The sequence below is a fragment of the Pygoscelis adeliae genome, unplaced genomic scaffold, assembly GCF_000699105.1.
Source record: "Pygoscelis adeliae isolate BGI_AS28 unplaced genomic scaffold, ASM69910v1 Scaffold171, whole genome shotgun sequence".
Lineage (NCBI taxonomy): Eukaryota > Metazoa > Chordata > Aves > Sphenisciformes > Spheniscidae > Pygoscelis > Pygoscelis adeliae.
Genome location: NW_008824186.1, coordinates 5,755,194 through 5,769,582, shown reverse-complemented (window position 1 = coordinate 5,769,582; position 14,389 = coordinate 5,755,194). Strand labels below are relative to the sequence as shown.

General features: G+C 35.9%; 1 protein-coding gene across 1 annotated transcript in view; it reads left to right on the top strand.

Annotated features, from left to right (window-relative positions):
* The window catches only part of GAS2 (growth arrest-specific 2), an 85,356-nt gene that overhangs the window by 26,901 nt on the left and 44,066 nt on the right, over positions 1-14,389 (top strand). The window contains exons 3-4 of the mRNA XM_009334528.1: positions 1,651-1,792; positions 12,058-12,121. Coding sequence (XP_009332803.1) covers positions 1,651-1,792; positions 12,058-12,121 — 206 coding nt within the window. The remainder of the gene's footprint in view (positions 1-1,650; positions 1,793-12,057; positions 12,122-14,389) is intronic.

Sequence of the window (14,389 nt, the reverse complement as noted above, 5' to 3'; positions counted from 1 at the left end):
CTTTCTTCCTTCTTCCCCTCCATAATTCCAGGATGGTCCGGGAGGTGATGTAGTGTCTATGACACAAGGTTTACTTGGATTTTTCTTTAAAATATCATGTAAAACTGGTCAGTGTTTTCTGAGGATACAATATAGAAAACTATTAATATCTCCTTTTAAATATTTTGAAACATAAGCATCATTTTTGCAAAACAAGGAAATAATGTAAAAAAGTGCAATTGGAATAAGAAACATGGGGGAATGAGAGCTAGATGATGATCTGAGGAATAGGTTTAAACATTTATAAAGCATGTGTATATGTCTAAAACAATTTATAATCTCCGATTGACATACTGATAGAATAAGTAGAATGGTGTTTATCCCTGTGGCCATTCTATTTGCAGTTTATTTGGTTTATCAGGTATATAGAGGTGAGTAGTTCTGTGCATGTAGATGTATTCTGCAATGACATTGCTGCCATCATATGTCTAATATAAAAACTTATATAAACTCTTTCTAAACTGTCTTTAAATACTGACATTAGTATGCTACCAGCAGCTGTTATAAGGGGAAGCCTACTCCTGTGTCTTTTATTCCCTCTCCGCATTTCCAAGAATTATTTTGGACTGTTAAAAACGGAATTTTGGACATAGATCTAGGAACTAGTAGAGACACCATTTTCAGTTTTCTACCTCTTAGCTCACTTGCCATTGAATAACTACTGACTCCAGAACAGAAACAAATATTTCATAAATCAGCATAATAGAAAAGCAGCACATTCAAATTGACATGGGGTCTGAATTCCTCCATGGTTTAGAGATTTCTAAAGTTACGTAGTAACAATGTTTCATTCTTTCTTCATTTTGCCATGGAGGACAGCTATTTTTCATTTGAGGAAAAGAAACCTTAAATGAGAACTAAATGCTAAAGTATTCTTTATATGTGTCTCAGTAAAGGTACCAATACAAGCAAAAAGCGTGCTGTGGTAATTACTCTGTTTGGTTCAGATATTGATATGCTATATTGGTAGCAGCTCCTCTGATATCAAAATCATGTAAACGGAACTACTCGGGTACAATGAGAGCCTGGCTCTGTGTTAAACCTTGATCTTGTAGCTACTAGATTACATTTCTGTGTTGTGCATAGGGGGCTTATGTGTGTTGTTAAATGGGAGGCAGTGGTGTTTCTGAAGTGTTTAGAAACGGTCTTTAGTCCTCCAGACCTATCGCTTTACACTACGGTTCCCTCCTAACATAGATCTGAAACGAATTAATCCTTAATTTTGCAAAAGTTCACTTCCTAGTTTAAAGTCTGTCTTTATAAATTTTTTCTTTTTCTTTTTTTTTTTTTTAATTCAGTGAACTGGACCAAACACTAAATGTCAAAATTGTAGTTGCTAATATTGCTAAAAAGTTGCTAATACTGATTCAGCTCTGAACTTCACATCGCGTAGCCAATCATGATGCTTTTGAAAAAACTTTGTGGTTGACAACTTTGTGCCATTAAATTAACTTCTCATTCTTCTTTGTTTGGAATTCTTTAATGGACAAGGGAATATGTTGGTGGCTCTGTAGTCACCCATCTGTGCAAAACTTGCATACTGATTTCAGAATACTTAAGTATTATGCTTGCAGGTATCGTTTATCTAAATAGATAACTTCTGTTTTTCAGACCTTACCAGTACGGAAGATTCCATGCAAAGCCAATGCTCCTTCAGGGTCTTTTTTTGCACGAGACAACACAGCAAATTTCTTATCCTGGTGCAGAGATGTAGGAGTGGATGATACCTGCCTGTTTGAGTCAGAAGGTTTGGGTATGTATTTGTCTATCCAGTAGTTGGTAATTCTAAATAACTTTTCTTTTGTCTTTTGCCTTGAAAGAGAGAATGGCTCTCTTAACAGATCCTGACTCCAAATCTGACAGTGTCTGACTGTGTTAGTTCTGCCCCTAATTTGAAGTATGAACAAATAAAGTACACATCACTTAAAAATCACTGAAGTCAATTTTAAGAGGAGCCTAAAGGAGACAAAAATCTTACTATAATTTCTTGCACGCAGATGATTTTTCACCCTACACACACTTTTTTGATCATGGAATGCTGTTCCTTAGCTCAATGAATAAGATAGTCCTTTTCTGTTTAGGGAGAGTAGGATACAAGTGCATTCTCAGTTTTGGCTGCAGACATCTAGCTATTCGTGCAGATTCAATGGGTTGCTCAGGAGGCAAGAAAAGATGACATTTTTCTCTGCATCCCACACTGACATTTTTTCCAGCTGATTCCCTTGTACAGCTCTAGACAAAAATTATCCAACACTAGTGCTTCAGGGTGTTCCATCAAAGAATTGGAAATTACTGTTCTAATAGTACATATTCTTCATTATTTTAACTCTTCTCTCTTCAAAGGAAAATTTATGAATCTTAGTTTGAGATTTTATTTCAGCCAAATATAATGAAATTAAGAGAATCAAATGTTTGTTTGTTATCTGAACTCAGATAAAAGTGTAAAACAGTTGTGATGGTAGACAGCTCAGTTTCTTTGGAAGACAAATGAACACACTGTACTGAATCAAGAGGCTTTTTTGTTCTGTTGCTCAAAAGGTCTTTGACTGCTCAGTTGAAGCTCTTATCTGTGTTGCACCTGACCCATTCCCCCTCTTTTACAGTCTTGCTCTTCTAGCACAACTGTTCCTGAAGCAATTTTTTTTCATTTGTCTGTTCTTTTATCCTGTGAGGTTTTTTAATTAAATTTAAATTATTTTATATCTCCAGGAGAAAATGCTTGGCAGAGAAGAAATTAGTATCACAAAGGTGACAAATAGTAAGGAGGATATATGTATTGTCTCTGTTTTGTTAACTAAATTCTCAAGATGAAATTTTTATTCGACATGCTAAATCATATGGAAGATGAACAATAATTGTATTTCCAAAGACTTGAAATTATGGACAAGTTGGACATTGCCTAGGACAAAGAGACTTGCAAACACAAGAAGGAAGGAGACACAGACCTCCAATGTCTGAGATAAGCAGAAGAACCTGTGGTTAATGCAACACTTGAATGAATTTAGACTTTGTACTGTTATGGTAAACTCAGCAGTTTACCATTGTTCCAATAATAGGTTAACTGTGTAATTGAGAGCGTGTTTGTAAGAAATTTTCTCAAGCATTGTTAAGAAACCAGATCTTGCTTAGAGGTGGAGCTGGCATAGCTGAAATACTGACGTTCCCTGGATAAGCTAATTTTTACTCATACATAATACTTTGCCTGCCACAGTATAACACTGAGTGCAAATGCACCTGGAAAGTCAATGTGCAGGATGACTTCCTCTCTCAGAAAACTGACATGAAATATGCCCAAATACACAGTGCGCAAACCTGTGCTGTATTAGATTTGTTTGATCAGTGACTGATTTTCTTCACTGTTTGAAAACTAGGTTCTGTTGTTTTCCTTCCTGAGTGTTACTGTTTATAGAATCTACTTGTTGAAAAGACTTACGGTTCTGGAAATAGGATTAGGACTTGATAATATTTTGACCTATTTTTCTGAGCTTGAGAAGGGGATAGTGACCATGCCATTTCTAAAAAAGATAAAAATATAAGCTACTATTCTCCCTCGGTTTGAGCTAGAACTCTTAAAAGTTTTGATTTCATTTGAGGTTTTTCTAATGCATTAGAAATAATGATGAATCATAACAGTTGCCATTCTAAAGCTTTTATGTTCTTCTCTCACCCACAAATGACGTCTCCACTGCATAGGAAATAATAATTCAGCAAAAGTAAGTAATATCAAAGGTTATATTCAAGTGTTGAGAAATGTGTGTGAATGACATCTAAGTGTTCGCACTGCCTCATGGAAGTCTGCTGTATTTTTGATAATATATAATTGTGGTGAAATTATGGTTATAGAGGTAACTGGTTTTTGTGTTTTCTTGTATCTTTTTTCCCCATGGCTAATAAGCTGTATTGATGTGAAAATTGCTAGTGATAAAGCAACTATTTTCTGTCTATGTTGAGGAACCTTACTGTGTTAATGTTCTTAATTGACTTGATTTTTATCCTCCTTTTTTACTCTATTCTGCTTGCCTTATGGTATGTAAATACTGTATTATTTCATTAGATGCACATAGTGATATTTTCTTCATGCCAATGTATCACATAAAACATTCCTGAGGCCTTTTTCAGGCAAATTTGTATTCTAACATTATAAGAGTAATTTTGAAGATTTATTGCACTGAAACATTTGAATGATGGATTTATGACACTACTGATTTTTTTTTTTTTGGGGGGGGTTGAAGTCCCAAGTCTATTCAGAGATCAGCAAAATTAGATATATATTAGCTAAGAAATTATTAATTGCTATTATTTCTCATTACTTAAAAATATGTTCTCATCAGGATGAGTTCTGTAGTCTTTGAAATCATGCAAGTATAACTGCACATCAGTGCATCCAACACTCCCACTTTTTTAGCACTCAGATTGATGTCATATGAAGGTATTCCTCACTGGAATGGAGCTGTGTCAAGCAGACACTATAGCAGATAGGTGCAGTCCATGCCTGAGGAGCCTGCGGGCGAGTGATATTAATGGGAATCTTGAGTGTTCCTAGAAGCTTCGTTCCGCAAAGCGTTAACATTCTAGGGCTGATCCAGACAAGGAGGTGAGTAGACCTACTCATGGCACTTTGTGTCCTTGTCCACCACTTGTGGACTGATTTAGTAATTTATTTAATTACTAAAAGTTAAGCATGGGTTCAAATGCTGCTTTGGATTTAGGCTATCCAGCTGAGCTAAACAAGGAAACAGGATCAAAGTCTTTCTTCAAAAAAAATAGAAGAAAAAAAAGCGGTATTTGTTACGCTGGTAGATATGCTTATGCCTTCTAATCAGTAGAGTTACTTTAAAGATCCTTGAAAGAGATCAGTAGAGAGCTCAGAAGTTTGAAAACAATGCACTTGTACTACTAACCTGTAGTTAGTATTCTATAATATGATATATTTTGTCTTGCTGAATGTTATGATTCTTTAACATAGTTTAAAAAACAATTTGGAAATATAGTTTTCTGTAAAGATTTACAATACAGGCAAAGCTGACTGGTAGCAATGTATTTTGCCCTTTGCACTTATCTTAATGCAGAGACATGGCAGGAAAGTCTCAGAATTAATGCCTCTGCAAAGAAAAGGTGGTTGCTGTGCCTGTTGCATGAGCTGCAGAAAAGACATTAGCATCTGTAACAAATATAGCAACACAGTATTTAGGGATAATCTTGAATGCTGCAAAATAGAGGGAGACTCTGCATGCTCCCTGCCCTCATTGACCAATCTAGCATGCTTTTCATAACTGTTATTTTTATAGTTAGTGTATTTAAAGAAGAAGGAATTAGCTTTGTTGATACCAAAACCTATGATCTAAAGTCCAAACTTTCATCAACCGGGCAAATCCTGAGATACACTGTCTTTAAATGGGGTTCTTAGATATCTCATAGGTCAAAATTTGTCCCGTATCTAGGACTTGGAACATAAAGCACTAACTCTTTTCAATCTAAGAAAAGTAATACTGTCTGTAACTCCTCTGTTCCCATGATATATATATATTTTGTAAGTTCCCCTTTGTAGGTTTTAGGGCAGGAGATCCACACAGCTATGGTAATTCATTTTATGGAAGCATTGTTGATGGAGATATTTGTAATTATGGTGCTCAGGGCTGAAGAGTGTAATATTTGAAGAAAACACTTCTTGGCCTAATAGTGAGAATGGTAAGATTTTCTATGATTGCTTTAGTTAAGTGAACTTAAAGCTTAAGTTATGAACTCTTTGTTGGTAACATAGTGTTGTTGGATGATTATAGGATTTGGAACCAATGAATATTCTGCATCTCTTCTATGACAAAGACTCTACCCGGCAAGAAAAGGGTTTGCCACCAAGTGTGCCAGCATGCTAATGTGTGTCGTTTGTTTTGGGAGTTGTTGGATGATATTGTTGGATTAATGTTCTGTGCTTGTATATTCTGTAACTGTGCGTGTGTACACACGATATGTGACTTGGACTTCTTTTGATGCAACTTATTGATTATAGAGTTTAATGGACAGGTTCCCTAAGCAAAGGCATCTAGTGTTTTAGTGGAAATAATAGACTTAAACACTAACACCTCTGATCTCTATTCTAATGTTGTTTTTTAAAAAAAACACACAAATGTTGATTGCTTAAAGATATTTTATGCATAGGGGAAAAGGATTTTTTAAAATTAATACTCTAGTTTACCTAATTTCATATTATAAGATGGAAGTATTTTGACCAGTCTTTCACAGTGACACATCTACAGCTTGTAATAACGTGTTAAATTTTACATGTAGTTGCATCAGAATAAGGCTTTGTCCCGTCTTTCACAACATTTTACTAAACAACTCATACTATTGTTGAATATGTCTTGTTTTGAGGACTATAGAAGCACCCTGGACACTGTGTTATTACCATTGGATTAGCATCTTAAATTAATGAATTCCAGTAAATTATTAATGTTTAGATGATCTCTATATTCATTCTAGATTTGTTCTTTACTATCCATAGATCTACTGTGTTTGAAACATTAATTGTTTTAAGACTTCCATAAGTGATAGTGCTGAAATGGGGGGTGGGGAAACACAGTTCTTTGATTTAAGTATGTCATAGTATAACTCTTTGCAGAAGCAAGAATATGTCTGGGATAAGTTGAACAGAGTAAGTGTTGTCAAAGCAACATTTAAAAAAAAAACAGCAAACAAACTACTGTAGGATCAGAAGAAAAAGTATTAAAGGAGAAAGTGAAAGACAATTGGAAGAAGGATCAAATGATCAACCTTTTGGAAAAACTTTCCCTAAACATGCGTGAATTCTGATGGCGATTGGAAGCCTATGATAATAAATACTAAACCCCTTCGGAAAATCTCTTCACTTCTAGTGAGCTAAAAAATGCTTTAGAAGCAGAAATCCCATTCACTTTTTTGATTCAGCTATGCCTGAGAGCTTAAAAAAAAAAAAAAAAAGTTTATGTTTAGAAGAAAAACTGACTCCACTAAGTAATGGTTTATAAAAATGTTAGGAGCCAAGGCTTGAAACTTGGCAGGGAGGTGTAAGAAGTTTGTTCCTGTGCCATGGTTGGGCATTCTGCTAACGTAAAAAAAACCCAAACAAACAAACCCAAAACAAGTCACAAACAAAACAAAAATCCTCACATTTGTTATTGTGAACACGCTTGGTTTAAACGTGCTCAGCAAACACATGGTCTCCATGTGCAGGATGTGTTCTGTCTCCTCACAGCCCCAGGGCTGATCAGCACTGAAAGCAGAGGCTGTTCCTCCTCTGGTCTCTCTGCTTCTCCTGGTAGCATCCAGGCACTGGGGAAGGGAGCGGTGAAGGATGCAGCAATGTGATGAACAGTAGGTAGGAAAGAAATGAAGTACAAGGAAGGAGAACAAGGGGTGAGTGATCGGCAGAGGAGGACCTGTAAAAGGAGAAAGGGGCAGCAACAAGACGGAAGCAGTGTGGAGAAAGAAGTTATAGCCAGAGAGGACCAGGGATAACAGCTTGCTAGAAGCTGAAAAGGAAGTATTGTTGAAAAAGAGTGGCTGGAAGTAGCTTGAAAAGATGCAGGCAATGAGGACAGCAGATAGGAAGAATTTGAAATAATGAGATGGAAAGCAAAAGGGTCTGTAACTGTCAGGACACCTAAAATAAGCTGGACTTGTATGCGCTATTTCTAAATCTTCACATTGCTCTCTTGTCAAGCAAATATCATCAGTGACATTCTCTGGCAAGGTGGATATTTCCATTCATCTTATGCAGTAGATCTGTGTAGCGCATGTGTCTTCTACATTTACAAATCGGTACTTGCTTATAGTCACCTACTTGGACGATTCACCTTGCTAATGTTTGATAGGGGGGGACTGGCCAATGATTCTCCAGGAATATTGTTTTCTTCCATATATGAAAGCGTGAAAAATTACAGGAGATGGCATACGAAAATTGTATTAATGCTGCGAAGTGAAGTACTTGGACTATAATTAAGGCTGGCTGTACTACATTAGTTAAACTATTTAACAGTTATGATATACCTATCAACTTTTCATGTGGTCATGGGCTATTTTTTCCCCTAAAAGAGCTGTGTTCTCTTTAGGATGGACCTTGCTCTGCCCACATCTTGGTGTGGTATGGTTCATGAAGTGAAGGAAGCTCTTACTGGTATGTTATTTTCTCGTCACATGCCTCATTTATTGCAAAAATCTGAAGAAGTCTGGAGAATGACGCAAGATGCTGAAGGATAGTATTTTGATGTTGCTACCAAATGGCATCGGAAGAAGTGACTATGGCTCTATCCCATAGCTCCCACATGCAACGCGAGGATCCATATCAGACTTTGTAATGCGATCACTAGTTGTGTTGGTTTTGCTTTCATACACAATGTAGCATTAGGAAACTCAAGAGTACCCTGGAGATCAGGCAGTAAGTATTTTAAAATAGCACCTAGATAAGTGTGCTTTTTTTGTGTCTTATACCTATACCTTAATTCTGTGTATGAGATGGGGATAATACTATTACTTACCTCATAGAAGTGTTAGAGAAATCTTCATTTTTTATTTTTCTTCAAATTCTTTGCAGCATGCAGTAGCACTGCTGTGGAAATGAACTGCACTGTGTTGAGTGTAGACTTAATGGTATGCAGTGACTTGTGTACATAGCCGTAGATATAATGAAGATGGCTTCTAAGAATAATTTTTCGGCTTCCAGTACTTACTGTGTCTAGCTGCCTATAAATTGCTACAATTACAGAAAATGAGTTGCTTAGTAAATGTCTGTTTGCTATGTAGTATATCTGGGATTAAGTAACTGGTCAGGTCAAAAAGTTGAGGTGGTGCCTATTACTGAAATGCAACTATTGATATAGATCATAGTAAGTAATTCAGACAATGGTAGATGTAGTTCCCACAGGATAGAGCAGAATACCATGAGTACAGGTGTGACATTTCAACCTGAGCTTGTAACCCATCACTTCAGAATGAATTGCCTGTAGTCCTCAAATGATATTAGTTATTACCATATATATTTATGTACAATTACATGTTTATAAAACTGTGCACATGTATGTAGTGTAGTTAGCCATGAACTGCTGTACAGTCAGAATTTAAATGCAAATTTAAATTACATTACAGTAAAAATTTAAATGTGAATTATGAGGACTTCTACAGATTTCCTTTTTTAGTGGCATACTTATTTTAAATAATGAAATATGATTTTGACGCTGTGTAGTAGTGCCTCTGAAATAGTTTTTGACATCTCTTCAATCGGATGTCTTGAAGTGCTTCAAAAATATTGATTAACTCAACTTCTAGATGTAAAACTAAAAAAAGAAGTGTAAGAGATGTTTCTCTTTCTGTTATCTAGATGAAAAGAAATGTAAAGGTAGCTTTTTCTCAAAAAGCTTAGGAGGCAGCCTTTTGAAAGTGACTGTAAATATCGAGTTCTTGCAGTTATTGTGAAATAGCACCAGACAAAAAGTATCTCAAAATAAGTACTCAGAAATCGAGGCACTCGAAAGTGCTACTTGTTCTAGAAGGCAATGGTCTTGATTTGCTCGCTCAAGGTTATGCTGAATGTCTGGGACCAAGACAGGTGTGGAAATGTAGTCTTGTGCCTCTGTGGCTTGTGCTGTAACTACTGACCAGTCTCTTGCGAGGTGGTAGCCCACTAAAGAGTTGTGCTTTTGGGAAAAAAACCCAAAAATTTTGGTTTGAGAATCTGAATTACTTCCAGTGAGTATTGCAGTGTACAAAATAACATTTGTTTGTCTCCAAAGTTCCCAAATACATATGCTGGTATAGTCCTCAGGAATGCTAACATTTTCTTGTTAGAAGCGCTCTGTCACCGTCGTCTTATCAGATGACCAGATGTTTGTTTTTGTGGTTGGTTATTGCCTGCACGGCTCTTCATCCTCTAACAATGATTTCACTGTGTCACGTTGTTTGATGTGAAATGCATGAAATGTGTCTAGATCATGTTGAGTCAGGTTTGCTAAAGAACTCGGAATTTTGTTTGGGTAGAAGAGCTTTAAGCATTGACAGAAAAACATTTTACCTTTCTTAATCAAATCCCCTTCCAATTCTATTTATTGATCTTTTTGTACATAATGTTACTTGAGTCTCTGTTTTCCTCCTCCCTTCCAAAAGTTATTCAGATATGCGTATGTGTAAATTGCAATTAAGAAATACTGGATTCCTTTTGCCTATTCCAAAACCGGTTTATTCCATTTATATTTTGGGGGATGCCTTATTTCTTAAAATCAACTTTTATTTTGGGGCAGTCCCAACTGGTTTAGAACCAAAGCAACAGAATACATTTCTAGACTCATGAATGTAACACTTTAAAAGTACTGATTGCTAGTAAAGGTAAATGTTTCATAAAGTTACTATGTTGTGGCAAGGAAGAATATTGAGAATAGCTGAAAGTCCAAGTCTGCATCTTTTATATTCTTAATAACAGACGGCTGAAGGATAAAAATACTTTTCCTAGTGCAGTGCCATTTTAGTTTTCATGCTCTGCAGTTTCACTTCTGGAAATATATTTAGATGAGATTAGAGGGGAAGAATGCATATGTCTCTAAGTGCTACATATACACTAGTGAAAGGCATTGGGATGAGCATTCAACTCTCGCACTTTACCATACCTTTATTCAAGTCAGTGGAGCTAGAAGTTGAAGTTGCAGAAGCTGATGATCTGCCCCAGCAGGCGTTAGTTATTTAGAGATGTTTAAGTCTGTGGATTCCCATTCTGAGTCTCATGCGTACAGTATAGGACAAAGCAATGACTTTCAGAGCTTTAACTAGACATTGAAATATCTTTTTCAGGTATGGTATTTTTTTCTTCATGCATTTGAGTTAGGTGAGTCTTTAGATAACCAAAACGTTTATACAGTGGATGTCTTGACCTTAACTCATTAAAAACAAATTAATTTTGTTGCTGTTTCTATTTTTCTGATTTATACAAATATTCACGCTATTTTTTGGTGTCAATTCAATCTAAACTAAAAGGTACAAATCTTCTGATTGTTGTGGAAATTTCTAAAACTTGAATTTTATCCACAACATGAGGGTTTTACTGCAATAGGTATTTCTGGAGACAAGGTGACAATGTACTCATAATTCCTTTTCTCTTTTTTTCTTTTTTCCTTTCTTCTTTTTGGACTTTTGGGGAGTTGATTATGCAAACAGCCACAGGCCTGTCCTCATCGGTTGATTTTGGATTTTGCTTATATATTTTGCTGGACTTCTCTACTGAATGTTACCTATACGAATTGTGGGGAAAAAAGAAAGAATTATTTTGGATTATGGTGGTATTTCTTAATGAGAAGTTCATGCTATGTTACAGCTGCTTCTGAAGCTTAAAAACTTCAGGTCTTGTGTGGAATCGAGGCATGAAAACTTGCATATACCTGTGTATATATACAAAAGAAAAGTTTTTTGTTCGGTTGAGTTTTTTTTCTGTGATGAACTGAATTCCTGAAGTATTCTAGTTTCATATTTGCTTTAAGAGTAGATGTATAATGAATTCAGGACCAAATTTATAATGATATATATATCTTTGCTAGTGCAATTTTGTTATTTTTGTCATTTAAATAGGCTAAGGAAAATAGTGATCTAAAGGATAGGAATTATCTTAGTTTGTAGAAAGAAAAGTATCACTTTAAGGTTATTAATTTATTTTTGACATTCTACTAGTTTAGTGTTCTGCCAGAGCTCTTGATTATTTTTAAATAGTTATGAACTGCAGGCTACCAAATAGCCCAAATAATTTCTCAGTGATGTAGATTTAGAATGGTATTTTCAAAGGAACTAAAGGATAACTAAATGGGAACTTCCTAAATCATCTGCACTCTGAGAACCACTCCTCAATCCCATCCTTTTTATTCCAGTAAAACTCCACTGCAAGCCAAAGAAAACCAAGTTTTATCTGAGTCAGGATTTACAGATGTTGATGATAGGTTCCATTCATCACTAAGATCTTTCAAAATAGCTTTTGTTTATAAATGTTTTCTGTCTATCATTTTGCTTTTCCAGTTCTCCACAAGCAGCCAAGAGAAGTGTGCCTTTGTTTGCTGGAACTTGGAAGGATTGCAGCAAGGTAGGTGAAAATATTTAAAGAATGAAGAAATATTTACGTTCTTGACAGCAGTGGCTATTGAGAGACTTACTAAATCAGCACATCTCAAGCTGACTTTTATACTCATTAGGTTCAAGGAGAATGCTTGTCTTGATGTCACTCAAGAATATCTTGTGGGCAGTTGTTAACAAATATAATAAAATCTCTGTACCATCACCTCAATGAAGGTATTTGTTGGCTATCCTTGTATTAGGAGGGAGAAGAGTTGAGAATTTTTTTCTAAATAAAGCTTTGAGCTGTTTCTCCTTCTAACAGTCAGATCTCTCTATAAACAACTGAGATTTCATTAACTTTACTGACAATAAATTGATCTTCACATGACATAAATCTGACCTAAGCAACACTGACTCTTATCTTATTTATTTAAATAAACTTAGCTCTGATTTTCAACAACAGAAGCAATACGAGAATTGCGGTAACGGTCTGTGTTCTATCTCTGTCAGATGATTCTAGCCAGGCTGGACCCTCAGTACATTGTAACATTACCTCTGATGTCAAGGCAACAGTGACTTTTGCTAGACAATCAAAATGACAGTAATTACAATGCGATTTTTCCCATGAACCAGATGCAGAATTAACCAGCATAGAGCATAAGATTTGCTACAAAATATATGAACAGGAGTGCTGCTGCCCAGTCTTGCATGTAAATTGCAGTTGCATTCATCCACGTGTATCAAATTGGAGTGCGTTGCTATTCAAATAGTTTCATTAATTTCAGAAGAATTCCTTGCGGTTACAATAAATGTGAAGGAGACCCCTGTTTATTCCTAGCTTCAGAACTAGTATTTTCGTGTTATAATTGCATTATGGATATTCATATTTTGTGAATGCAACTCACTTGGGAAGCTGCTTAACTAGAAATTTATCTCTTGGTCAAGTTTCATAAAAGCCCTCACTGTCAGTGGGAGCTTGCATAGGAATAGCGTTGGCCAGAAAAAAGAGTTGACTTCCAGTTTGCAGGAACTTTCTTATCTCTAAAACTTGGATTCAGTCCAACGTGGCAAAAAAAAAAAGTTAATTTAACTTTCCATGAATAAGAAAGTATTCTGATCTGTAGGTGCTCAATGAAATTGATTTTCATGAATCTTAATTTACCTCAGCAAACAAACTATGCTTGCAAGATCCCCAGCTTGGAGATAGACCTCCCAACAACCAAAGACCTTATACCCAGGGCGTAGCTGTCAGGAATGTCTGCCCCAGGTTGATTACTTGATAGTATCCAGCTTCCTCAGGGAATGCAGGTCAGTGGTTAGGCAGTGTTGGATTCTGCTAAAGTCGGTTGAGTTAGATTAATCTTGTTTTGCAATGTGATTTGATTTCTCAACAGATCTACATGGGAATTAAGATAGAATCTTACCTTTCATATTTGTCTTTTGTCTTAAGCTTCCATGTCTCAGATGTTCTCTGTTCTAGGCATGAAAACAAATACCGAACCAATAAATGAACAGTGTTTTCATTTATTATGCATATCTATCCCTTTGCCTTTAAAATATTTTTTTTAATTTTTTATTCATAATGCATGTATATTACCATATATCATTAATGTATTTTATATATTATATTTATTTTACTGTGTTTTATTTTTGTTTATAGCTTAGGGGTCAAATAACATATGTCTGTCTTCTTGTTCCTGCTCTAATACCTCTTCGAAAACAAACAAAAACCCATTCATAATCTTGTAAGTTTCCAAGGTGCACGAAAACTGTTGAAGGGGAACATCAGGTTAATATAATTGAAAAGCAAATATGCGATGCCAGTTTTGCCTGAGCTGTGATAAACTAGAACTCTATGGAAAAGGAGAATACATAGTTGCCTCCACTAAGCATAGGAAAGAGCACATTAAACTGACGTTGTTGTGCTGCTTTAAACAGGAAAGAAGTCAGATGTATTCTTGCTTTGTAAAGCAGACTGGGTCTGTTGACAGTCTTAGGGGTCTGCTTTCCAGAACAGGAGCTGCAGAGATCTTTGAAAAGGTGTCTCAGTATGTTGTTAAAGAATGAAAAGAGTAAGGGACACTGAATAACGTCTTACTTTTCTCTTCCTTTTCTGTCTTAGAAGCTGAAAGATAGGTGCAAGTGGTTTCTTCATCACAAGGAGCCAGCAATCAGCACACTTTGCCCAGCCAGATTACTGATAGTCTTCAGGGTCTATAACTCCCATAAGTCAACCTAGGCCTTCCTTCTTAATGAAAATAGGCTTGGGATTGAGGCACAAGTGAGCACGAATGGG